Genomic DNA, 26,857 nt, shown 5'->3' with positions numbered 1-26,857 from the left:
TGCTGGGGATTTATCCATGAGTGGATTCAAATGACAATTAAAATCCCCCCCTACAATTGAATTTCTAATATTGAGATTAACAAGTTTTGTGAATGCAGATATTAAGTAGTCCCCTGGCTGGCCAGGTGGGCAATACAGTTTCATAAATGCAATTTCCTCACCATATAAGACACCTCTCACAATCACATAGCGTCCCCCTGTATCTGTTATACAGTCTACAAGTTTGAAAGGCAAAGTTTTCCTAATTAAAATAGCCACACCCCTGCTCCTAGATGAGAAGGAGGAAAAGTAAATCTGATTAAAAACACCCTGCTGCAATTTTGCATGTTCTTTAGCATCCAAGTGTGTTTCCTGTAGCAAGGCTACATGAACCTGCTCCCTCTGCAAATAATTCAAGACCTTTCTCCATTTAATTGGCGTATGGATCCCATTTACATTCCAGGTGCAAATGTTTAGCATTGACATGGTATCATTCCAACTTATAGAGCATACAGTCAGAGACTGTACATTATAATATAACAGACCCATTGATCGTTAAGGATATGTATCCCTGCACCTGAAAAAAAAAAAAAAAAACAGACTAAGCCCTCACATAACAAACAGAAATAAACAAAACATTCACTGAACATGTGAAACAAACCATCAAAGCTATACACACATAACAAACAAAAACAGACCTCCAAACGTGGAGAGGGTAACACCTCTCCACTGGGTGTGGCCCTGCTGGTGGGCCGTGGGTTAGGTCTCTCATAGAGAGAGGGCCCACAGACAAGTAGGGTAAAGGAGTAAACACTCAACTTACCCATCCTTCTGAGTAAAACAGATCTATCAACCAAGCACAAAGCAGGCTCCCCCAGTCATCCAATAATCCAAGAGTAAGGGTTAGGGAACTGAGATAATATTTAGAAGAAATGCCCTGGATTTTTTCAGGAGCCAAACCTTGTGATGCAGTGGGGGACATCTTTCATGAAGTGTTTGCTGGTTCCCTTCGGAACCCCCGGAGCCTTTCCTTCACGCTTTGAGTCACCGCCCCCGTTTGCTCACTGCGGCCAGCAGCCTTTTTCCATGACCCCAGCTTCTCACGGATCCGTTCCACCGGGTCACTTTCACCTTCTGCTGGCTCCTGGTCGTCCACCTGAATGCCTCGCCTCCTCAGCTCGCTCCAGACTTCCCTCGGGTTGGAGTAGGTGCGGGCTCCTGAATCCCAGTGGATCCTGATGCTCGTCAGTGGTGTTTGGAACCGGATCCGATTTTCTTTCAGGGCTCTCTTTATCGTGTTATACTCCTTACGTCGTTTAACCACCTCAGCAGCATAGTCGTGATCAAAATAAATAATTCTGTCTTTCAGCTGAATTTTGCCCTTCTTCCACGCTTCTTTGAGAACCAGCTCCTTCATCCTGAACTCTTGAAAGTTAATGATAGCTCTTGGCGTAGCTTCGGGACTCAGTTTTGGAGCCAGGCTCCGGTGGGCGCGCTGTACGCCGAGGTCCAGCTCCTGAGGTAATGGCAACTCTCCTCTCAAAAACCCCTCAATAAACTGTGGCACCAAGCTCCCCTCCTCGCCTTCTGCCACCCCGAAGATGCGGATATTGTTTCTCCGAGAGCGGCTCTCGAGGCCCACCACCTTGCCCTGTAAAGATTTTTGCTGCCGCTGAAGCTCCCAAAGCACATCAACGACATCCAGGGCGTTGCTCTCCAGGCCGGCTACTCGGGTCTCAGCTGCTTCCACTCGCCCGGACAGTGTCAGCCTTCACCCCCATTATTGCTTCAATAATGTCCGCTTTATCGTCGTGAGCTCCGGTAGCCTCTGCTTCATTCTCGTCCGAGCTAGCGTTAGCATAGCTAGCTGTATTGCTACTAGCTTTCATCGTATAAGTTCCTTTTGCTTGCGACTTTGGCATATTCCTTCCCTTACCCGTCCTTAGCTACATCAACTCCACTTAATAATCGAGTTCAATATCAACCATTTTAAGTTTCGTGTTCTTTAGTGGGTGGAATATAACCTGACTAGGGAGAGCTGCTCCAGCTTGCATTCATTCATCTACATATCCCAAACCCCAGCAGATGGAAGTTGACCTGCTGGATGGATCTTGATGCTGGCTAACTGTTAATGTGCTTCGTTTTTGCTTGTTGTGTATGCTACATGTAGCTGGCTAACTGTTAATGTGCTTCGTTTTTGCTTGTTGTGTATGCTACATGTAGCTGGCTAACTGTTAATGTGCTTTGTTTTAACTTGTTGTGTATGCTACATGTAGCTGGCTAACTGTTAATGTGCTTTGTTTTAACTTGTTGTGTATGCTACATGTAGCTGGCTAACTGTTAATGTGCTTCATTTTTGCTTGTTGTGTATGCTACATGTAGCTGGCTAACTGTTAATGTGCTTCGTTTTTGCTTGTTGTGTATGCTACATGTAGCTGGCTAACTGTTGTTGATGTGCTTCGTTTTCGCTTGTGCGCAAAATAAAATTCCCCAAAAGGTGCAACTTCTAGTCCAGTGGGACTTATTTATGTTTTTTCTTCTTCATGACGCATTTATTGACTAATGTGACATAGTCCGGAAAATACGGTATATCCTCTTTAACAGACGATATAGGCCAAAGCCAGTCTTTCTGTATTTGTCATTGTAGCTGCGTCAGTGCCCAGGACAGGGCTAGCATCCCTCCTCTCAGCAGCAGCGGCGCTTTTAATATCCTTGTAACAACAGATATATAAGGTTAATATTGTTTAGATAAATAAGTAATTGTATTTTTGAGTTTGTGCTTTTATTTTTTAACCTTGTAACTGGATGCTAAGCAACGGTAGTGCAACTAGTACTGTGTAATAGTTGTATTTTAAGTATTTTAATGTTTATGGTTAAATCGTATTTTATGGTAAGGATTGTGTTTCAATGTTTGAGTTATGAATGGTAACGGTTGAATGATGGTTGATTTTATTGTGTGTTGTTATTTTTTCTTTTCATAGCTCTTACGTTGGTTAATGGACAGAAGGTCAAAATAAACTATTAAACCACCAGTTCTGGCCTTTCTAAATCGACTGGATGCTACAGTAAGAGCTTGACCATCGCCAGAAGCTTCACGACGCGGCCCAACGGTTTCTACGGTAATACCCGCATCGTCCAGCAGGCGGCAGACGTTGGTCAGATATAACGGTTCAAGAAAAATAATTGAAATGGAAGATTTACGGACTACATCAACAAGTCAAAGTGCTATAAATGAACAGATTTCAAGTTTACAGCAAGAAATCGAATGTTTGAAGGACTCTCTTCAAAATGAAAGTGAAGATAGACAAGACATTAAGGATTCAATCACAGACAAAAGGCAAATGTTAAGTGAGCTTTAAAATAAAGCTCAAGGCATGTCAGATTTGCCAAGACGTTCTGAAAGAGTTAAAGCACAAACAGAGAAGAAGGAATAAATTAGTAAAAGAGAAAGGGGACTATTACGTCTTTATGAAGAATGGAAAATTCATGTTCGTGAAACAAGAGGAAAGTTAAAGTCAGATATCACAGAAAAGGAGATGGCAGACCTCGCAGACATGATAGAGCAAAAGAGAGACGATGTCCTGAAGCTTTACTCAGAAATAAGAACTCAAATGGCACCATCATCTGACATAAGGAGGAAGACGGATTCTTGTGATGCAATAACTAATGAGATTGTAAGAATAATTCTGGAAAGAAGAAGTGGTATTGATGATTTTGATGCAGAACATGTATGGATTCGTTTACGTGGTCTTTTGGAGCATGATGACGCCCTGTCCATATTCGGGTCAACTGCAGCATCAAATCGCAGCCAACAGTTCTCAGCTTCAAACCTTATTGGAAAACGAGTCGACGCAGCGGCAGAACTGGCAGCAAAAGAGGCTGAGTACGAGTTTGCACAAGAGGAACAAAGGATAAGGGCTGAGTTGGAACGCTTAAAAGCTCAGAAGGACGTGAAAGCAGCTCGAGCCAGGTTTGGAGCATATGACAGAGAGTTATCCCAGGTGTGTGACGTTCAATCGATAAAAGGTGAACAGGTGAGCCCAATCGTCACACCCAAACAGCCCACACCAAGGCCAGCTTTCATCCCCATGCAATCAGATTCCCCGAGTGTCTCTCAACTCGCACTAGCAGTTCAAGACAGCATCAGGATGAACAGACTTCCCACACCAGAACCAGCAGTGTTTACTGGTGAGCCAATCAGCTTTATTGAATGGAAAGCCACGTTTATGTCCCTGATCGATCAAAAGAGCATCTCAGCAGCAGATAAACTCTACTATTTGAAACGGTATGTGACGGGTCCAGCCCGCAAATGCCTTGAAGGGACTTTCTTTAGAAATGATGAAGAGGCTTACAAGGATGCTTGGGACAAACTAGAAGACATTCAGAGAAAGGTTATCAAACTGGCCGAAGGTGCAGCCCAGAGACGCTGAAGGACGAAGGACATTCTCAGACTTCATCAACGCATGCATGCTTGCTATGCCACATGTCAAAGGAGTACAAATACTTGATGACTGCGAAGAAAACCAAAAACTGTTACGCAAGCTACGGGACTGGTTCAATGCACGATGGAACAGACGGGTTACAAGGACTTTAATGGAAGGTGGTGAGTTCCCAATCTTCAGTGATTTTGCCTCCTTCCTCTCATTGGAGGCTGAAGCTGCCTGTAATCCAGTCACCTCCATTCAGGCACTCCACAGCACTGAAACAAACAGTGATGAAGGAAACAAAGGAATCCAAAGGAACAAGGCAAGTGCGTTTAACACAAACACGACTGTACAGCGTGACAAACAGACAATCTCAAGGACAACTAGCAGCTCTCCATGTTGCATGTTGTTCCAGGGTGGACATCAGCTCCACAAGGCCCAGAGCTTCTGGAAATGTCTCTAGAAAACTGAAAGAATTATGCAAAGGATAATCAACTTTGTTACGGGTGTTTAAAGCAGGGGCACTACACTAAGGACTGCAGATGTCGCCTCATTTGTGAAAACTGCACAAAGAGACACCCAACCTGTCTTCATGATTATAATTACAGACAACAAAGAGGAAGATACGTGAGTACAGACAACTCGGCTCAGGATAACTCACCTGAAACGGCCACAGTCACATCACTGAATGTTGTCAGATGTGAACAGACGGTTAGCACCTCAATGATAGTCCCAGTGTGGCTGTCAACTGCTAACAATCCACACAAGGAAAAACGTGTCTATGCGTTATTAGACACTCAGAGCGACGCTGTCTTCATTGATCAGGATGTCACATATAAACTGTAGGCAAACGCATGTCCAGTAAAGCTTAAGCTGACTACTATGATGGGGAAACATGCCGCTGTAAGCAGCGAAAGAGTATCGGATCTCTTAGTGAGAGGCTATAACTCAGCCACGGTCATAAAGCTCCCCACTGCATACACGAAGGACTGCATCCTGCAAACGAGGTCACATACCAACATGTGGAACGGCCAAACAATGGAGTCATTTACTGCCTATAGTTGATGAGGTCCCTCCTCTCCTCAGCTGTGAAGTAAGCCTTCTCATAGGTTACACCTGTCCTCGAGCTCTTGCACCCAAACAAGTAGTTTTAGGCAGAGACAATGAACCCTATGCCATTCATACGGATTTGGGATGGAGCATCGTTGGCAACTCGGTACGCTACAATGGCACAGACGTGGCAAGCAGTCTCTGTCATCGAGTAACAATAACGGAAATCCCTCCCTCCACTCCAGCAGATGCAAGACGTGCTTTGGGAAGATATTTCAAAGAGACTGACAGAAATGAAAGGACTGTTTCTCAAGAAGACTTATTATTCCTCCACAAACTTGAGCAAAGCATAACAAAACCTGAAAGTGGGCAAAGGAAGCACGTGAATTATGTGCAAAGGGTGGATTAAGGTCACACAAGGTCATGTCCACAAATCCTGATGTTCTTAACAGTATCCCAACTTCTGAGCATGTAACGGATACCAAAACAAAGGACTTGGCATTCAGTGAAACACAAACAGAAAGAGCACTCAGAATTTATTGGAATGTGGAGAAAGATTACTTTACATTCAACATCACTCTGAAAGACCAACCACCAACCAGGTGTGGCATCTTGTCCACAGTCGCAGCAATATATGACCCCCTTGGATTCATAGCCCCTTATGTCCTCAATGGAAAGGGAATCCTTCAAGAGATGTGTCGTCAAGGAACTGACTAGGATGACCCGCTGCCTGAGCCACTTAAGCCACGGTGGGAGTATTGGAAAGGAGACCTGCACAATCTGAAAAACGTTCAAATAAGCAGATATTATGTTCCTGCAAACTTTGGAGATTTGGTGAAAAGAGAAATACATCACTTTTCTGATGCAAGCACCACAGGATATGAACAATGTTCTTATCTCAGACTCATAAACAAAAACAACGACGTCCATTGTACCTTCATCATGGGCAAAGCACGTGTCTCTCCCACAAAGGTCACCACAATACCAAGGTTAGAACTTACTGCAGCCGCAGTGTCAGTCGCTGTGAGCAATATACAAGAGAGGAACTGCTCTATGACAATGTCGAGGAATTCTTTTGGACAGACTCAAAGGTCACTCTAGGATACATAAATAATGAAGCGAGACGCTTTCATACGTTTGTTGCCAATAGAGTGCAAAATATACGCAACAGTACTACTTCACAACAATGGTTTTACGTGCCTACCAGCGAAAACCCTGCAGACATGGCCTCCAGGGGCATGTCAGTAAATGAACTGCTTTCATCCAATTGGCTCACAGGCCCTCAGTTTCTGTGGGAAAAGGAGATACATCTTCCAACTAAAGAGACCTTTGAATCTCAAGTCGGAGACCCAGAGGTGAGAAAGATACAAACTCTAAGCACACAAACTGTTGAATATACAAGCCTTAGTGACCGCCTCACAAAATTCTCATCCTGGTTCCGTGCATTAAGCGCAGTAGCACGTCTCAGACGTTATCTGCTCAAAGACAAATCAAAGACACTCTCTACTGATACTGAAAGAGAAAATGCAAAAATTGTGATTATCAAAAATTTACAAAGACAAGCATACCAAAATGAAATAGAGACATTAAGCAAAGGCAAACAACTATCCAATGCCAATAAAATGCACAACTTGGATGTTTTCATGGATAAGGACAATCTGCTCAAGGTGGGAGGAAGACTACAGCGTTCATCTCTCCCCAATTCACTCAAACATCCAACAGTCATTCCCAGAGAGCATCATATCGCAAAACTGATAATTGCTCACTGTCATGAAAGGGTCAGTTACCAAGGAAAAGGCTTCACAATGAATGAGATCCGTTCCAGTGGCTATTGGATTCCAAAATTAAATCAAACATTTGCATCTTACACTCGCCAGCGTGTGTTTTGTCGGAGACAAAGGAGACCTGTGGAAGTACAAAAAATGAAAGATTTACCCACAGAAAGAATTGAACTCTCTCTCTTTCACATACTGTGGACGTTTTTGGCCCATTCATAACCAAACAAGCACGAAAGGAATACAAAAGGTATGGCCTTCTTTTCACATGTTTCTATTCACGTGCAATTCATGTTGAAATGTTAGAGGACCTATCAACAGACGCTTTTATAAATGGACTCAGATGATTCATTGCCTTAAGAGGTGCCATCAGACAAATAAAATGTGATCAGGGGACTAATTTTGTAGGTGCGAAAAATGTACCGAATGCAGCACAAAGTAAAGTAAGCGCTGGCAAACTGACAGCCTTCCTTGCAGAGAAACAGTGTGATTTTGTCCTAAACACACCTCATGCTAGTCACGCAGGTGGAGTATGGGAACAACAAATACAGTCTGTGAGAAACGTTCTTAACGCAATATTGGCTCTCACATCAGGTCGTCTCACCGATTCTTCACTCAGGACCTTCTTGTATGAAGCAGCTGCAATAGTACATAGCCGCCCCCTAACTACAGACAATCTCAATGATCCAAACAGTTTGGAACCGCTCACTCCAAATCGTCTTGTCACAATGAAAAGCTCAACTGCTTTGCCTCCTCCCGGACAGTTCGTTAAGGAGGACTTGTATGCCACAAAACGATGGCGTCAAGTACAGTACTTACTTGAGCAGTTTTGGAGCAGATGGAAAAAGGAGTACCTACAGAACATTATGACCAGACAAAGATGGCATACGGCAAAAAGGAACATGCAGATAGGAGACATTGTGATGGACAAAGATGAAATGCAACCGCGATCCCAGTGGAAACTTGGAAGAATCTTGGACACTGTAAAGGACACAGATGGACTTGTCAGAAAGGTTCAAATTGTCTTTGCAGACAGAGATCTTTCTAAAAAGGGTCAACAGGTGAATAAAATGTCTATAGTAGAACGTCCTGTTCATAAGTTACTTCTACTACTAGAAGATTGTGCAAAATAAATGGTAAATGAATTTGGAATGTTTAAAGTTATAAGATATTTACAAGGTTATTGATTAGTAATGTATTTGAAGAAATTATTTGTATTTTATGTGTAAATAGTAAATAATTTGGTGGGAGTGTAACGACAGATATATAAGGTTAATATTGTTTAGATAAATAAGTAATTGTATTTTTGAGTTTGTGCTTTTATTTTGTTAACCTTGTAACCGGATGCTAAGCAACGGTAGTGCGCCTAGACGGAACGAATGAGAACGACAGAAGAAACGGACTTGACATAAGGAAATAATTTAATGTTTTTAGCATCGGTTGATTGAGGAACAAGGTAAATGTGATTGTATCTGTGTAATAGTTGTATTTTAAGTATTTTAATGTTTATGGTTAAATCGTATTTTATGGTAATGATTGTGTTTCAATGTTTGAGTTATGAATGGTAACGGTTGAATGATGGTTAATTTTATTGTGTGTTATTTTTTATTTTCATAGCTCTTATGTTGGTTAATGGACGGAAGGTCAAAATAAACTATTAAACCACCAGTTCTGGCCTTTCTAAATCGACTGGATGCTACAATCCTCTTTACTGGGTTCAGTTAAGTAGCAGCAAACTGGTTGGCAACAGGTGACATAGAGAAGCGTTTGAAAAAAGCAGACACTTTAGCCTGGTTTGCTCTTTTGAGTAGGTGTTTATTTATCTTTAGTTTTGGATCATTTTTATTCCACTAAATCTATCAGCTTCATTCTTAACTTGCTGTCTAAATGTTACTGACATTCAGTCTACCTGTGCATGAAGCATGGACATCAGTAGAACACCAGAGTGAAGGAGATTGGAGTGATTGTTCAGGAGACATTCAAAAAGAGTTGATTCCCCTGACTACCAAGTGAGAATCACGGGCCCATATCTTAATGCAATCTTTGCTGCCAGAAGAGAGTGTATTTTGAGAGGGTCTCTATTTCACCTGCCAAAATCCTAGATTCATGACTGTTGTGCTGGACTTGTGTCTAGACTAGAGTGTCTAGCAATCAAACTGGAGATCATTCATTCAGAAAACGACCACGGTAGTCTGAGATAATACTGAAGCAACAGTACCAGTGTCTCTTACATTCTTGTTGACCAGCAGCCAGTTGGGTTGATGCAGCGGTCTGAAGCCAACAGAGACTTTTTGGGAGCTGGAGTGAAGTAGTCCCCTGGTGCTAATTGAAGAACCATAATCCTCCATGGTGCTATGACTCTGAAAACAGCAGAGCAGAACACAGCCCTGAATAAACACCGTACTGATGCGTCATCATAACCGTTAATGTTGTACACAGGTGAAGAAAATCTGAGTTGTACATTGTCTGTAGGATCTCAGTCTTTCAGGTCATGGTGAATCACGAAAAGCAAAAAAATAAAGAATCAACTGGACTTGTTAAAGTTTGATTGAAGACTTTCACCTCTTATTCAAGAGGCTTCTTCAGTTCTGAAAGACTGGTCGAGGGTCCAGATGCTTATACTCCAGAAATCAAAGATACAAAGAAGGGACCGAAACCACCAAGGCAATCAGACTCACCAGGAGTATTAGCATTCGCTTTATGAATGCCAGTGCTCCCCGGGAGTCATTAAAACCTGAATAATGAATCCTCATGAGTCATTAGCATTCATAAGGTGAAGGGTCGTTGTCCCCCCACCCTCAGCTGAGTTGCTTAGTTGAGATTGAAATTGAAATCAACTTCACAGGTAGACCCAAGCCTGTAAACAAGTAGCTTTAGTGCAAATTAGTGGCACACTACAAGGCTAGTTTAACTGTAAAACTAAACACACATAAACAAAGAAGAATTAAAACGCATATACAATGTTTTACTGGTTGTCCAAGTACCGTTAACACATTAGTACTGCCTTCAGTATTAGCCCTACACGGGATAACGGCATTGCTCAGATACGCAGCCTTTTACAAACACACAGCTTTCGCAGGCCACAGAAAATGACGTGGCGGGCCATATCTGGCCACATCTGGCCCCTTGAGTTGGACAAATGTGACTTACCGGTTCATAAATAAAAAATAGCAGCACATTAAATTAGAACATATTAGCATTCTGTGAACCGTCCTCTTGTAGGATTAGCTAAAAGTGTACACTACAACAGCACTCAGCATCCTGGTGGCCCTTATAACATCACCACATCACACACAACAGCAGCACAAATGGATCGATTGATTAATTACAAATAAGAACGTTTCTCCCTTGTGCCGCTCTCAAGCCCAGATAAATGCTGGAAACTGGATTACTGTTGGTCAAAGACAGAGATGAACAAGAGGAGGAAGATGGGTGCATCAACAATGAGAGAAGAAGGAATGGAAGCGTTTAGGACTGAGAGTAGAGACTCTGAATGTTGGGACGATGACAGGAAAAGCTAGAGAGCTGGTGGACATGATGAAGAGGAGGAGGAAGGTTGATGTGTGTCCAGGAGACCAGGAGGAAAGGAAGCAAGGCTAGAAGCTGAGGAGCAGGATTCAAGTTGTTTATAACGGAGGAGAAGAAAGAGGAATGGAGGAGGAGTTATCTTGAAGGAGGAGTTGGTGCAGAGTGTTCTAGAGGAGAAGGAGAAGTTCTTACGCTCCACAGGTAGGAGGTGAGTTAGAGGAGAAGGAGAAGTTCTTACGCTCCACAGGTAGGAGGTGAGTTAGAGGAGAAGGAGAAGTTCTTACGCTCCACAGGTAGGAGGTGAGTTAGAGGAGAAGGAGAAGTTCTTACGCTCCACAGGTAGGAGGTGAGTTAGAGGAGAAGGAGAAGTTCTTACGCTCCACAGGTAGGAGGTGAGTTGGAGGAGAAGGAGAAGTTCTTACGCTCCACAGGTAGGAGGTGAGTTAGAGGAGAAGGAGAAGTTCTTACGCTCCACAGGTAGGAGGTGAGTTAGAGGAGAAGGAGAAGTTCTTATGCTCCACAGGTAGGAGGTGAGTTAGAGGAGGAGGAGAAGTTCTTACGCTCCACAGGTAGGAGGTGAGTTAGAGGAGAAGGAGAAGTTCCTACGCTCCACAGGTAGGAGGTGAGTTAGAGGAGAAGGAGAAGTTCTTACGCTCCACAGGTAGGAGGTGAGTTAGAGGAGAAGGAGAAGTTCTTACGCTCCACAGGTAGGAGGTGAGTTAGAGGAGAAGGAGAAGTTCTTACGCTCCACAGGTAGGAGGTGAGTTAGAGGAGAAGGAGAAGTTCTTACGCTCCACAGGTAGGAGGTGAGTTAGAGGAGGAGAAGTTCTTACGCTCCACAGGTAGGAGGTGAGTTAGAGAAGGAGAAGTTCTTACGCTCCACAGGTAGGAGGTGAGTTAGAGGAGAAGGAGAAGTTCTTACTCTCCACAGGTAGGAGGTGAGTTAGAGGAGGAGGAGAAGTTCTTACGCTCCACAGGTAGGAGGTGAGTTGGAGGAGAAGGAGAAGTTCTTACGCTCCACAGGTAGGAGGTGAGTTAGAGGAGAAGGAGAAGTTCTTACGCTCCACAGGTAGGAGGTGAGTTAGAGGAGAAGGAGAAGTTCTTATGCTCCACAGGTAGGAGGTGAGTTAGAGGAGGAGGAGAAGTTCTTACGCTCCACAGGTAGGAGGTGAGTTAGAGGAGAAGGAGAAGTTCCTACGCTCCACAGGTAGGAGGTGAGTTAGAGGAGAAGGAGAAGTTCTTACGCTCCACAGGTAGGAGGTGAGTTAGAGGAGGAGAAGTTCTTACGCTCCACAGGTAGGAGGTGAGTTAGAGAAGGAGAAGTTCTTACGCTCCACAGGTAGGAGGTGAGTTAGAGGAGAAGGAGAAGTTCTTACTCTCCACAGGTAGGAGGTGAGTTAGAGGAGGAGGAGAAGTTCTTACGCTCCACAGGTAGGAGGTGAGTTGGAGGAGAAGGAGAAGTTCTTACGCTCCACAGGTAGGAGGTGAGTTAGAGGAGAAGGAGAAGTTCTTACGCTCCACAGGTAGGAGGTGAGTTAGAGGAGAAGGAGAAGTTCTTACGCTCCACAGGTAGGAGGTGAGTTAGAGGAGAAGGAGAAGTTCTTACGCTCCACAGGTAGGAGGTGAGTTAGAGGAGGAGGAGAAGTTCTTACGCTCCACAGGTAGGAGGTGAGCTTCATTGATTCACCAATCAGTAGCATTAGTTGCTGCTCTTTACTCTTCAGACGCCAACAACAGACTGAATGCAATAAGAGCGCCAAAACATTATGGGCATAAAACCACACCCACTACCCATAAACCTCTTGGGTGAGAGACCTATTGTAAGTGGTCACCACATAGCCCCCCCCCCCAGAACACCCAGAGGGAACATCTGGATAACCAGTCAATACCTGACAGGGGGCCTGATCAGCCTGCCGTAACGGCTGCGTTGTCCGACCGTAGGAACCTTTTGCTCCAGGCGTCCCCTCGGAATACCGTTAGGTGTCACAACATCCGCAGAAGGCCTTCTTTCAGGACCTTCAACCCGCTGGGACACCTCAGTGAGTCTGGAAGGGGGACAACCCCGACGGGGTACATGGGTCGGACACACCTCTTCGTCAACCAGCACATGTGCTGGCTTTAGCCTATCTAAAGTGACGCGCTTTCTCATGTCTATGACAACATTTTTCGAGCCCGTCTCGAGTAACCGAATTGGGCCATCATAAGGAGGCTGGAGAGGCGAGCGGTGCGCGTCATGTTGCAGGAAAACAAAACGAGCTTTTGCGAGCTCCAGCGGCTCGAACGACCGTGGAAAACAGTGATGAACAGGCACTGGAGACAGAAGTGTTTGACGAAAAACGATGCGACTGCGGGGCAGAACTCTCCGGCAAAAACTCACCCGGAACGCGGAGCGGTTTCCCAAACACCAACTCAGCAGGTGAAGCATCGAGGTCCTCCTTCGGAGCTGAACGCAAAGCGCCGCACGCAAAGCAGCCTTGAGCGAGCGGTGACAACGTTCACCTAAGCCGTTAGCCTGAGGATGGTACGCGGTAGTGCGGTGAACCTGCGTGCCCAGGGAACTCGCTGTTGCTAACCAGAGCACTGAAACAAACTGAGGGCTTCTGTCAGAAGTGATGTCAGACGGGGCACCAAAACGTGCAACCCAAGACGACACAAATGCACGCGCCACGGCTGCAGAAGTCGTTGAGGACAGCGGAACCGCCTCTGGCCACCTGGTGGTACGGTCCACCATCGTCAGCAGGTGCGTAAAACCCTGAGAGGGAGGCAAGGGGCCCACCAGGTCCACATGCACATGGTCGAACCGCCGTCCCGGAATCGAGAACGGTTCGAGTGGAGTCTTGGTGAACCTTCGCACGCTGACATGCCACACATGCAGCAGCCCACTCCTTTACCTCTTTGCGAAGACCGGGCCACACAAACTTACAACTGACCAGCCTCACGGAAGCACGGACGCCTGGATGCGAGAGAGAGTGAACAGAGTCAAAAACCCGACGGCGCCAGGCGACTGGGACGACCGGGCGGGGACGGCCCACGGAGACATCGCAGAGGAGGCTCGGACCGCCTGCTTGCACCACAACATCCTCAAGCCTGAGGCCTGTATCAGCAGATTTAAGGTTGAGGATGTCCCGATCACCAGGCTGGTCCGCAGCCAAGGCAGAAAGATCCATCCCCAGATGCACAGGACAGACCAGCACCCGCGACAGACAATCAGCAACAGTGTTGGATTTCCCAGCCACACGCTGAATGTCCGTCGTGAACTCTGAAATTGCTGCCAAGTGGCGCTGCTGGCGAGCAGACCATGGCTCGGTCACCTTGGACAAAGCAAAAGTGAGCGGTTTATGATCCACATAGGCCGTGAATGCTCGGCCCTCCAGGAGGAAACGGAAATGGCGCGTCGCCAGGTACAACGCCAGCAATTCCCGATCAAAAACGCTGTACTTGCGCTCATTGTCTCGCAGTTTACGGCTGAAAAACGCCAAGGGCTGCCATGCACCAGCCACGTGCTGCTCAACCACGGCGCCCACAGCCACGTCTGAGGCGTCGGTCGTCAGAGCAATGGATGCTGTGGCTGAAGGGTGTGCAAGTAATGCTGTGTTAGCCAGGGCAGATCTAGCCCCATCAAAGGCCTTGCACCGGTCCGGAGTCCAGTCGACCTGGTCCTTAGCCTTCTTCAACCTCAAAGCCTCGTACAGTGGCTGCAGGAGATGAGCTGCACGAGGGAGGAAACGGTTGTAAAAATTCACCATGCCCAGAAACTCCTGTAAGCCTTTAACCGAGACTGGGCGTGGAAAATCTGCTACCACCTGCACCTTAGAAGGCAACGGAACTGCGCCCTGCGATGAAATGCGGTGGCCCAAGAACTCCATCACCGGCAGTCCGAACTGGCACTGAGCCGGGTTTACTATCAGGCCATGCTCGTCAAGGCGCTGAAAAACCTGCCTCAGATGCAACCTCAGATGCAACAGGTGCTCCTCCGCTGAATTGCTGGCCACCAAAATATCATCAAGGTAAACAAAAACAAATGGCAGGTCACGCAACACTGAGTCCATGAGTCTTAGAAACGTCTGTGCCGCCCGCTTCAGGCCAAAAGGCATGCGCATGAACTCAAAAAGCCCGAACGGAGTAATGACAGCGGTCTTGGGCACATCCTCTGCACGGACCGGAACCTGGTGATAAACGCACACCAGGTCCACCTTTGAGAAAACCGTTGTTCCCGCCAGGTGAACTAAAAAATCCTGGATATGCGGAATGGGATAGCGGTCATGCGTGGTAATATTGTTTAAGCGAGGAAAATCGCCGCATGGCCGCCACGACCCATCCGCTTTGGGTACCATATGGAGCGGCGAAGCCCAAGGACTGTTCGAACGCCTCACTATGCCCAGACGCTCCATAGTAGCAAACTCTTCCCTCGCCGAAGCCAACTTGACAGTGTCAAGGCGCCGTGTGCGTGCAAAGACCGGTGGACCTACAGTGGGAATGAAGTGCTCTACCCCATGCTTAGCAACCGTGGTAGAAAAGGTAGAAAATCTGCCAGTAACCACGGAAACGCATCGCCCGACGTTGAAAAACTGGCATGCATCAGCGGCCCAGATCCCTGTCAGACATGGAAAAGTTGCAAAAGACACAGCATCAATCAATCATCTATTAGCAACATCAACCAGTAAACCATTTGCACATAGAAAATCTGCACCGATGATAGGAACAGGCGTGGAAGCTATAACGAAGTCCCACTCAAAACTGCAGCCATGGAAACAGACAGACGCAGACCTGGTCCCAAATGTCCCAATAGTGGATCCGTTGGCAGCACTCAATTGCGGCCCGCTGCCGCGGGCTGACAGGTCCGAGTCAGCTGGAGGGAGGATGCTCTTCTGAGAGCCGGAGTCCACCAGAAAACGGCGTCCTGATAGGGAGTCCTTCACGAACAGCAGCTCTTCCTGTTCACCAGCGCTCACAGCTGCCACTGAGCGCTGGCGCTGGCGTTTCCCGGCGCCTCAAACGTGCACGGTGGAACACAACGCCGAGCCTTGCAGCCAAAACGCTGGTGGAAAAAACACAGGTCACCTCTGCGCTGTTTACGCGCGGCGACTCCAGCCACCATGGCCGGGCCCGCATCCTCCGCCGTCGGCAGCAGGGAAGTTGACGCCACCCACTGCCCGGCGGGAAGTCTGGACGTCAGCAGGATTCGTTCCGCTTCTTCAGCCAAACCCCGGAGATCGTTAGCAGCCAGGCACGGGGAATTGGCCAGGGCCGCGCGCGCCGGAGGCGGAAGCTGGCGCCGGAAAATCTGCGGGAAAATGAAGCCGCCTTCATCCGAGCCCAACAGCGACAGCATATTGTCCATAAGGTCGACCGCTGAACCGTCGCCCAATCCGAGCAGAGACAGGAGTCTGTCCGCTCTCTCCGCGGCGGACAGACTGAATCTCCGGAGCAGGAGCTGTTTGAGTATTTCCCGAGCGGTGGAGGGGCGCGTAACAGCTGCATTATGCATCGTGTGGACTGCTGGTCTAAGGCCGCGACCACCGGGTAGTACCTCGAGTCGTCCTCGGTGATTCCTCGAAGGTGGAAAAGCGCCTCGACATGCTGGAACCACGGAGCCGGGTCGTTGTGCCAGAACTCCGGGAGTTTCACAGACCCGGTGAAACCGGACGGTTGTGCGAGTCGGGGCGACATGGCCGACGAGGAAACGTTGCCTTCTGCTTCTTCAAACATGTTCAATACGGGGTCACCAATGTGGCAGGATGAGGAACGACTCAGAGACAAAGGTGGGTTAGCTCTTTACTGTTCAGATGCCAACGACAGACTGAATGCAAACGGAGCGCCAAAACATTATGGGCGCAACACCACGCCCATTACCCATGAACCTCTTGGGTCAGAGACCTATTCTAAGTGGTCGCCACACCATGTCCCCTCTGTGGATGATTGCTGCATTCCTTGGTTTTCATCTGATGGAGAGACAATGGCAGACTCGTCCTCTGAATCCTCCTCATTGGAGGAAAATTGACAATCTGGATCATCAATAACATTGTCCTCGGTCTCTGAAATCTCTTCCTCTGCATCACTATCCCAGTTTAAAATCATCCAACACCTCGACTTTAACTCATCACATGCAGAGAATAGTAAGCAGCTCACAGAGATACACACATTTAGACCTGACTGCTCACCATCGGTATGTCTAAGTTCATTTTGCTATCTGGAATGTGTGTGGCGCTCGCTCTCAGGCAAAAAGAATCAACATCTTAGACCATCTCTCAAAATTAAAAGCAGACATTTGTCTCCTACAAGAAACCCATTTACAAAAATCAGAAGAGAAATTACTCACAGACACAAATCTCAGTCAAGTTTTTTCTGCCTGCTATAACAGCAGACAAAGAGGAGTCTCTATATTAATACACAAGAGACTACTCTTCACGTTAAACAACACTGTAACGGATCCAGAGGGCCGATACATTATTATTCAGTAAATTATACTCAATAGTGAATCTGTACGCTCCTAATAGTGATGATCCGGCCTTCTTCCACACATTGTTCTCTCAGCTACTCGAGCTAACAGCAGACTCAACTATCATCATCGGCGGAGACTTCAACACAGTTCTACATCCATCAGTAGATCGCTCCAGTACTACAGTACACAATCAGCCAAAGTACTACTGGAATATATGGATGATTTTGGCCTTGGCGACGGCTGGAGATGAAAGAATCCAATGAAGAGGGAATACACGTTCTTTTCTTCTGTGCACCGTTCATTCTCAAGAATTGATTATTTTCTCACAAATAATTCTGTGATTGAGAATATTTCTACTAAAATTAATCCAATAATTATCAGCGATCATGCTCCGGTCACGCTCACCTTACAAATCGCAGCGACCTTTGAACCCCCGTCGACGTGGCGCTTTAACACCTCTTTGCTTAAAGATGCAGAATTTGATAGGGTCATAAGAAGAGAGTGGGCAGACTATCTGGAAATGAATGACTCTCCAAACTCATCTCCGTCTTTACTCTGGGAAGCAGGGAAAGCTGTAATCAGAGGTAAAATTATATCATATGCCTCTTACAAAAAAAAACAGGAACAGAAAATGGAAAAGGAAATAGAGGAGAAAATTAAACTATTAACCGATGCGTACGCAGCGAACTCAAGCAATCAAACGTGGACTGAACTACAAAACACAAAACTAAAACTAGATGATATATTATCAAAGAAAACAGAGTTCATATTACAACAACTGAGATACAACGACTTTGAATATAATAACAAATCAGGCAAGTTTCTGGCGAATCAACTCCAACGTAACAGAGAAAGATCTCTCATAACAGCAATTAAAGGGTTAAATGGTGAGTGCGCGCAATCACCAGAAGAAATCTGGTGATTGGTGGAGGGTGGGGGGGGGGGGGGGCGCGGGGGGTGGGGGGGGGCTGGACCGTGGGGGGGGCTGGGGGACTGGGGGGTGTGTGGGATGGGTGGAGGGTGCTGGGAGGGGGGCGGGTGGTTGGGGGGGGCGTGGTGTTGGGTGCTGGTGGGACGCCGGGCCAGCCCGCTGTGCCCCGTGCCGCTGCGCTGGCCTAGGTTTCGTCGGCTGTGTTGGTGTAGGTCGCCCCCCGGGCCCTGGGCTGGTTCTTCTGCGTGTGGCTCTGGGGGGGCCATGGTGGTCGTTCTTGGGTTGCTGTAGCTGCTTGGGGTGATCTGGGGGCTCATGTTGCCGTTGTTGGGTCCGGGATGGCTGCCCCGTTCTTAGGTGGAGGTTTCATGCATGCCAGATCCACCACTCCAGCACCAATCAAAACTCGATCTGAGAGTTAACTCCGCCCACAGATCTCTGAGTCAGTGGAGGTTGCTGGTTCAGTGTTTGTGGCTCTCACTCTGCTCTCTCTCTTCTTCCTTAGATCTGAGAACTTGGTGATCCATACTTTCCTCTAGAGGCTGATGTGAACCTGGTCTATTGGGACAACTCTTGGTGATGATTGGATGGAAGGGGTAGAATTAAGGAGCACAAATAAATCCATTGCACTCTCTTCTCAGAACACTGTGTATTTGTCACTTTGTGTTTGTCCATGTTGTGTGTTCACTGCGGTGTGCACAGCCCTCTACGGCGGTAAGCAGGTAATAAAACTTAGAAAATATGAATAGGCTAGTCTGCCAAGAGGGCAGGTGACGGTCACAATCACTATAAGAATAAAAAGCATAGAACTCTAACAGTGACTGACGTTATGTACGTCGTCACTGTGGAGCACGAATGCAGACAAGGTATAGAAAAAAGAAGGGAAAAAAATCAAAAGAGCCATATATGGCTCGAGAGCCATTGGTTCCCGACCCCTGATATATACTATGCTAGCACCTCCTGGTATTCAAACATCAAAATGTCCCTGAAAACCAGGCTCCAAACCTCCCAAAACAAACTGATTGGGCTACTCCTCAATCTGGGGCCCATGACCCACCTTCTTCCTGGACATTTTGCTAGCCTAAAATGGCTCAGGGTAGAAGACAGGGTAAAACAACTCAAAATGGGATTGGCATTTAAATGCAGCTCTGGCAAATAATAAGCAGTCTATTAATGACTAATATGTGATTATTTGCTTGTTTTTGTAGAAATGGAAATGAACAACAAATTAGCACTGACTTATAATTTGCAGTTTCCTTGTTTGGCTCGAATAAAATCACCAGAAGTAATTATGGCATTAAGGAGGAATTAATAAATGATCACTGGCATGAAGTTTATGTGGAAGATGTTAATACTTCATATAATGACTTTGTATAATAAACATTGTCCTGTGAAAGAATGTAGAAGACATTTTAAAAAGAACAGAAAACCATGACGTCTCTTTGCAAAGATATCAGAGCCAGGAGTGGATGTAATGAGAACCATCAGATGATGTCTGACACTGGAGTCTCCATGAAGATCTAGTTCAGAAAGTGACCAGCGGGGGGCAGTAATACGTCTGGCGGCGTCCATATTGCAGGAAATAAAGACGAAGAAGAAGAAAACAAACAGGAAGCATTAGTCTCGCAGCAGCCGGCCGGCAGGGGGACGTTTCTCTTAGGAGTTCTACGTAAAACGATCAACACGTCGTACGCAATGAGGTATCGCTATTAAATAGAACCCATTTCGTGTGCGAGTGGAATGTGTTGATTGTGGTCATCGGAACGTTTAGATGTTGGGCTGGGGTTCGAGCCCCGCATGCAGGTAGCCTGTTCCGGAGCTAATGAGCGCGTGAGGCGGCTTTGTTCCGAGCATGTTGGGCTAGGGTTCGAGCCCCGCATGCAGGTAGCCTGTTCCGGAGCTAATGAGCGCGTGAGGCGGCTTTGTTCCGAGCATGTTGGGCTAGGGTTCGAGCCCCGCATGCAGGTAGCCTGTTCCGGAGCTAGTGAGCGCGTGAGGCGGCTTTGTTCCGAGCATGTTGGGCTAGGGTTCGAGCCCCGCATGCAGGTAGCCTGTTCCGGAGCTAATGAGCGCGTGAGGCGGCTTTGTTCCGAGCATGTTGGGCTAGGGTTCGAGCCCCGCATGCAGGTAGCCTGTTCCGGAGCTAATGAGCGCGTGAGGCGGCTTTGTTCCGAGCATGTTGGGCTAGGGTTCGAGCCCCGCATGCAGGTAGCCTGTTCCGGAGCTAATGAGCGCGTGAGGCGGCTTTGTTCCGAGCATGTTGGGCTAGGGTTCGAGCCCCGCATGCAGGTAGCCTGTTCCGGAGCTAATGAGCGCGCGAGGCGGCTTTGTTCCGAGCATGTTGGGCTGGGGTTCGAGCCCCGCATGCAGGCAGCCTGTTCCGGAGCTAATGAGCGCGTGAGGCGGCTTTGTTCCGAGCATGTTGGGCTAGGGTTCGAGCCCCGCATGCAGGTAGCCTGTTCCGGAGCTAATGAGCGCGTGAGGCGGCTTTGTTCCGAGCATGTTGGGCTAGGGTTCGAGCCCCGCATGCAGGTAGCCTGTTCCGGAGCTAGTGAGCGCGTGAGGCGGCTTTGTTCCGAGCATGTTGGGCTAGGGTTCGAGCCCCGCATGCAGGTAGCCTGTTCCGGAGCTAGTGCGCGCGAGGCGGCTTTGTTCCGAGCATGTTGGGCTAGGGTTCGAGCCCCGCATGCAGGTAGCCTGTTCCGGAGCTAGTGAGCGCGTGAGGCGGCTTTGTTCCGAGCATGTTGGGCTGGGGTTCGAGCCCCGCATGCAGGTAGCCTGTTCCGGAGCTAGTGAGCGCGTGAGGCGGCTTTGTTCCGAGCATGTTGGGCTAGGGTTCGAGCCCCGCATGCAGGTAGCCTGTTCCGGAGCTTCTCACGACCAGGGTTAGGCTAACGTTGCGGAGCTAGCTAGCCGCCTGGCGGAGTGAGTGAGTGAGTGATGAATGAATGAATGAATGAACTCATTAACCGCTGCAGAATCATCTCTCGGAACATTTAACGTCCTTTCTTTGCATCCAGAGGGGACCGCGGCAGGGGCCGAGGAGGCCGCTTTGGATCCCGGGGGGGGCTCGTCCAAGGGTGAGTTCCACTGGTCAGTGACGTCATTGATCATGATCAGAGCAGCTGATGACGCTTTGTAATATTTGTACTTTTCACCAGGTTGAATATCCGTCATATATCCACGTCACCGGGTACCTCAAAAGCAAGCATTAACGTGTAATAACGAGACTGACCGTGTAATAGCAAGCATTAACGTGTAATAACGAGACTGACCGTGTAATAGCAAGCATTAACGTGTAATAACGAGACTGACCGTGTAATAGCAAGCATTAACGTGTAATAACGAGACTGACCGTGTAATAGCAAGCATTAACGTGTAATAACGAGACTTACCGTGTAATAGCGAGCATTGACGTGTAATAACGAGACTGACCGTGTAATAGCAAGCATTAACGTGTAATAACGAGACTGACCGTGTAATAGCAAGCATTAACGTGTAATAACGAGACTTACCGTGTAATAGCGAGCATTGACGTGTAATAACGAGACTGACCGTGTAATAGCAAGCATTAACGTGTAATAACGAGAATGAACACGGCTCAGGTAGTTTCTCTCAGACTCATTGCAGCCACCTGAAGATCAGTAACAGTCAATTTTGATGAACAAAAGCGTTTCTGCTTTTGCAGGTGACGTCTTTTCTCATCATGTCCAGCCAAGCTAATCAGGCGCTCGCTTTCACTGTAGCAGGGGGTGGAGCCATAGGCTCGGCAAGTAGGCGGGGCTATCGGTGACCTCATGGCAGAGCAAAAGGGGACAGCGGCTGACCGTCAGACCTTTACGGAGGTGGATAAGATCGATTTCATATGTAGGAATGGGCCGATCCCTAACCCTATTATTGCCGTTTATTGTTTATTCTTTAAAAGGATCCCCATTAGCTGCCACCAAAGTGACGAGCTTGTCTTCCTGGGGTGCACACAGAAAGACAACACAAATGATAATACACAAGATACATGTAATCGCAATTCAGATCACAAAAAGGGATGGGGGGATTGATCTGGAGAGAGTCGTGATGACTATCTCCGTTTCTGTCCCCCTGAAAGGTGTATTTTTAGGGCCGTTTTGAAGGAGGCCAAAGAGGTGCATGTTTTGAGGGCGGGAGTCAAACAGTTCCACCCTTGGGGGGCAGTATTGTAAAAAGATGATTTACCCATGTTTACCCGGTGTCAAAGGCCTTCTGGAGGTCCAGCATGACCATGCCACAGTATTTGCCCGAGTCTACTTCATGCTTGATGTAGTTGGTCAGATATATGAGGCATGTGTCAGTGGAGTGGGGTGTTGGAGTACCAGGAGGTGCTAGCATAGTCAAAGAGGGGCTGAACGAGGGCTCCAGCAAGCGTCCGGAGAGCACTTCTGTTGACAAAAGCAGACATTCTGCCCAAAAATCTTGTTCTTTGATTGACTTTTTTGATCACCTTAGTTGCCATACTATCGCCAGACAGGTATTTGTCAAGAACACAGCCCAAATAGGTAATCTCTTCTTTGCTGGAGATTACTGTATTATCGACTGTGACCTTGAAATCATCAACATTTATCTCACTTAGAGAGTGTCTTGACCCAAGAAGAGTGATGTTGATGAATATATTTATTAGATACTTGCTAATACTTTTTATTGATTTTTTTCCCTCGGAGGGCAATTTGGTTTACAGCAGTTAGACTTTCTAACTGTAGTCTGCTTACAGTTACAGGCAGCATTCATGTCGTTAATGTATAGGAGGAACAGTAACGGCCCTAGAATGCTGCCTTGAGGAACCCCACAGCTCACCAAGAGTGGTCTTCTCTTAGAATAGAATAGAAAACCTTTATTCTCATTGCGTGGTGTATATACGAGATTAGGAGCGCTGCTCCATTTGGTGCTTACTGTATTTTCACAACCATAAGTCGCACCTAAAAGTCCTAAATTATCTTCAAAATGTGCAGAACGCCCGATCGTCCGCGCGCCCTATGTTTTGTTGTCAGGCGGACTCAGCCAGGATCCTCACGGAGATACCTACCGATGCTGTCCTTCAACATAGTATTATAGTCAGGAGCCTCGCGGAGTGATACGTACCGATGCTGTCCTTCAACATAGTATTATAGTCAGGCGCCTCGCGGAGTGATACGTACCGATGCTGTCCTTCAACATAGTATTATAGTCAGGAGCCTCGCGGAGTGATACGTACCGATGCTGTCCTTCAACATAGTATTATAGTCAGGAGCCTCGCGGAGTGATACGTACCGATGCTGTCCTTCACCATAGTATTATAGTCAGGAGCCTCGCGGAGTGATACGTACCGATGCTGTCCTTCAACATAGTATTATAGTCAGGAGCCTCGCGGAGTGATACGTACCGTTGCTGTCCTTCAACATAGTATTATAGTCAGGAGCCTCGCGGAGTGATACGTACCGGTGCTGTCCTTCAACATAGTATTATAGTCAGGCGCCTCACGGAGTGATACGTACCGATGCTGTCCTTCAACATAGTATTATAGTCAGGCGCCTCGCGGAGTGATACGTACCGATGCTGTCCTTCAACATAGTATTATAGTCAGGAGCCTCGCGGAGTGATACGTACCGATGCTGTCCTTCAACATAGTATTATAGTCAGGAGCCTCGCGGAGTGATACGTACCGGTGCTGGCCTTCAAACATAGTATTATAGTCAGAAGCCTCGCGGAGTGATACGTACCGGTGCTGTCCTTCAACATAGTATTATAGTCAGAAGCCTCGCGGAGTGATACGTACCGGTGCTGTCCTTCAACATAGTATTATAGTCAGGAGCCTCGCGGAGTGATACGTACTAGCTGTGCTACAACATAGTATTATGGCGTGCTGACTAAGCGGAGTTCCAACTCGAGGCTGTCGGTCCCGCAGCAGAACACGGGAATAGAGCAGCGGCGAGAGGATTCAGCATTAATGAATCAATGGAGGAAGAGGAGGAAGCAAGAAGAAGACCTGCAGCAACTCGGCTCCTGCGATCTGCGACTCCTTGCGCTCCGATCTCACCGGTACGGTCTAAACCGGAGTGAAGCAAACTAACTAGTTAACTAGGCAAACTAGTTTATCATCATCATCCCGGGTGGATTAACCAAAGAACGTAAAAAGGGACTAAAGATGGAAATTAGCCATTGGCTACAATCTTACATATTTACGTGTAAACGTTAATGAATATGTATTGTCCCTGTTTAAATAAACTCAAACTCCAACCGTTCGACGTTAAACTGTGGGCTGCGTGGGAGCGCTGGATAACAGGAGAACACAGTTTCACTCAGAGTGGAAGGCAGCGCAGTGCCACAGTTTGACTGGATTGTAGCTGCTTCGGCTAACTGTCTGCTAGCATTGTTGTTCGCATCATTTCCGAGGCGCCGCCGCACGGCACGGAAAGTGACTGACGATGAAGAAAGGGAGCCCGGCGTATTTGACGGAGATCTAGCGCAGCTGTTCAATGCAGAAACAGAGGATGAGGACTTTGATCGGTTTGATTAATGACGATTAATAAAAGCTGTGTACCAAACTCTGTTTTGCTCCGGCTCTATTTTTTAAAACGCGCACTAGTATGCTTGTTTGTTTGATGACGATTAAAGATGCGAGTACCAAACTCAGTTTTGCTCCTGCTCTATTTTGCGCACCTATCAAGCCGGCGCCTTTTGAGCCAGCGTGCCCTTTGTATGTTTAAAATACCGAAAAATCAGCTGTTAATGAGACTGCGCCGAATCAGCAGGTGCGTCATAAGGTCGTGAAAATACGGTCGGGACAATATCCTCCTCGTATCTCTGAGCACCATGTTCTTCAGAGCCCATCTGGATGGAAGAGTTCATCCACGATGGAAAAAGTCTTCCACCACCATGTTCACAAGAGCCTCATCTAGCTTAGGTTTCCACTAAGAAATAAATAAAGACACAAAGTTTTGCACTACAAGATAGAAAAGCTAAAACGCAGGACACATTCTTTGGGGGTTTAGGTTGTTTTGTTAGTTTGTTTTGTGGATAGTTATTTTATTAACGACCTCAAACCTCGTCATTTCCTTTTTATTTGTAAAAGCACAATACTGCTGTGCGCTTCATTTTTGGTGAGAGGCTTAAACAAGCCTGCAGCATAGCCTGTTGCACAAGTTTTGTTTGTGTTCAATAAGATTGGAACGTTGAAGGTGTTGCTGTCAGTTATTTAAAAAATTGGTCTCGGCCAAATTTGGAAGGGGCAGTTCAGGCTTTGTAAAGATCGGTGATCGAACAGAAAATTACAATCGGTGCACCTCTAATGTTTTTGGGTGGTGGGAGGAGGCCGGAGAACCAGGTATGGTAATGGCCAAAGTTCCCCATGTTAGTCTATGACAAACGACACGATATTATCCCATTATATTTAAAAAGACATATTACCGTGGAAACGTCCCAAATTTGCCACATACAATCTAACCCGCATGCCGGTCGGAAAACTCAATCGTAACCATGTTGTTCTTTTGACGGTGTTGCCGTGGCAATGGCCGGCATTCCCCATGTTAATCAAATGAGTGCGACACAAAACAATCACCAATCTTATGAAAATGGCATATTAGCATGGAAACGTCCCAAATTTGCCACATACATTCTCACACACATGCCGGTTGAAAAGGCAATGACACCCAGGCTGCATTTTTTACGCTGTTGCCATGGCGATGACAACTATGGGGAGGGGTCCGACGCCAACTTTGTCGGACAGCCACGAAATTCGGTACAGACATGCGTCATGTCAGGGCAAAACATTTTTTTATTATAGCCGCGCCCCCAGACACACAGGAAGGCGGCCATATTGGATTGAAACTTAAAAACTCCTGATGGCAGATGGCCATATAATCCAAATAACGATTTGACTAAACTGTGAGCTACTAATGCAGCTCAAATCTAAACACTTGTGAAGCACTCAGGACAAAAGCGGCGTGCGTCGGCGGGTCAGCTCAACGGCCTGTCGGCCGGCGAGGGCCTACAACGCCGCTTGCGGCTTTAATTCATCTTGTTTTTTGTCTGCTCCTGCTCTGTCTCGATATTGCTTCCCTATACGTCTCCTTGTTTTTGACTCCTCCGATCTGCCATTCTCTCTCTCTCTCTCTCTCAACCCAGCCGGTCAGACAGATGGCTGTCCACCATGAGCCTAGGTTCTGTCCAAGGTTTCTGCCTGTTAACGGAAGTTCTTCCTTGCCCCCGTCTCCAAAGTTCTTGCTCTTGTGGGTCAAGTTGGGTTCTGTCTTTCCCTGCAGGTCTTTCCCTGCTAATCCTGTAAAGTCCTTGAGATGACTTCAGAATCAAAATGAGTTTATTGTCAATGAGGGTTCACAGACAAGGAAGTTTTCTCAGTGATGTAACAGTAATGACTAAGTTACAAAAAACATGAGTACAGAACACATCACAAGACGGCAGCATCAGGAGTGGATCCACAGATGTGTATTAGCAGCAGTAAAACTAGTATAATCACGCAGTGCAAACTGTTGTGATCTGGTGTCATAGAAATAAAAATTAGTCGATTGAATGCTTTTAATGACATTTCTCCTTCATTCCTGTGTAGGTACCGTCCGTTTGTCCCACACATCCCATTTGACTTTTATGTGGTGAGTAATTTATATTTTTAGTTTTTCTTTAATTTGTTTTGAACAGTCACAGTACAAAATGTATAACACAGAAGGAGTGGGAAGAAGCAAAAAAAAAAACAACTTGTTAAATC

General features: G+C 46.9%; 1 protein-coding gene across 1 annotated transcript in view; it reads left to right on the top strand.

Annotated features, from left to right (window-relative positions):
• The first annotated feature begins 19,774 nt into the window (after positions 1–19,774).
• Positions 19,775–26,857, top strand: part of ilf2 (interleukin enhancer binding factor 2) — a 44,088-nt gene continuing 37,005 nt past the window's right edge. Inside the window, exons 1-3 of the mRNA XM_068747062.1 lie at positions 19,775–19,829; positions 21,150–21,209; positions 26,702–26,744. Coding sequence (XP_068603163.1) covers positions 19,825–19,829; positions 21,150–21,209; positions 26,702–26,744 — 108 coding nt within the window. The 5' untranslated portion in view covers positions 19,775–19,824. The remainder of the gene's footprint in view (positions 19,830–21,149; positions 21,210–26,701; positions 26,745–26,857) is intronic.

The sequence above is a fragment of the Brachionichthys hirsutus genome, chromosome 13, assembly GCF_040956055.1.
Source record: "Brachionichthys hirsutus isolate HB-005 chromosome 13, CSIRO-AGI_Bhir_v1, whole genome shotgun sequence".
Taxonomy (NCBI): domain Eukaryota; kingdom Metazoa; phylum Chordata; class Actinopteri; order Lophiiformes; family Brachionichthyidae; genus Brachionichthys; species Brachionichthys hirsutus.
This window is presented reverse-complemented; position numbering and strand designations above follow the sequence as displayed.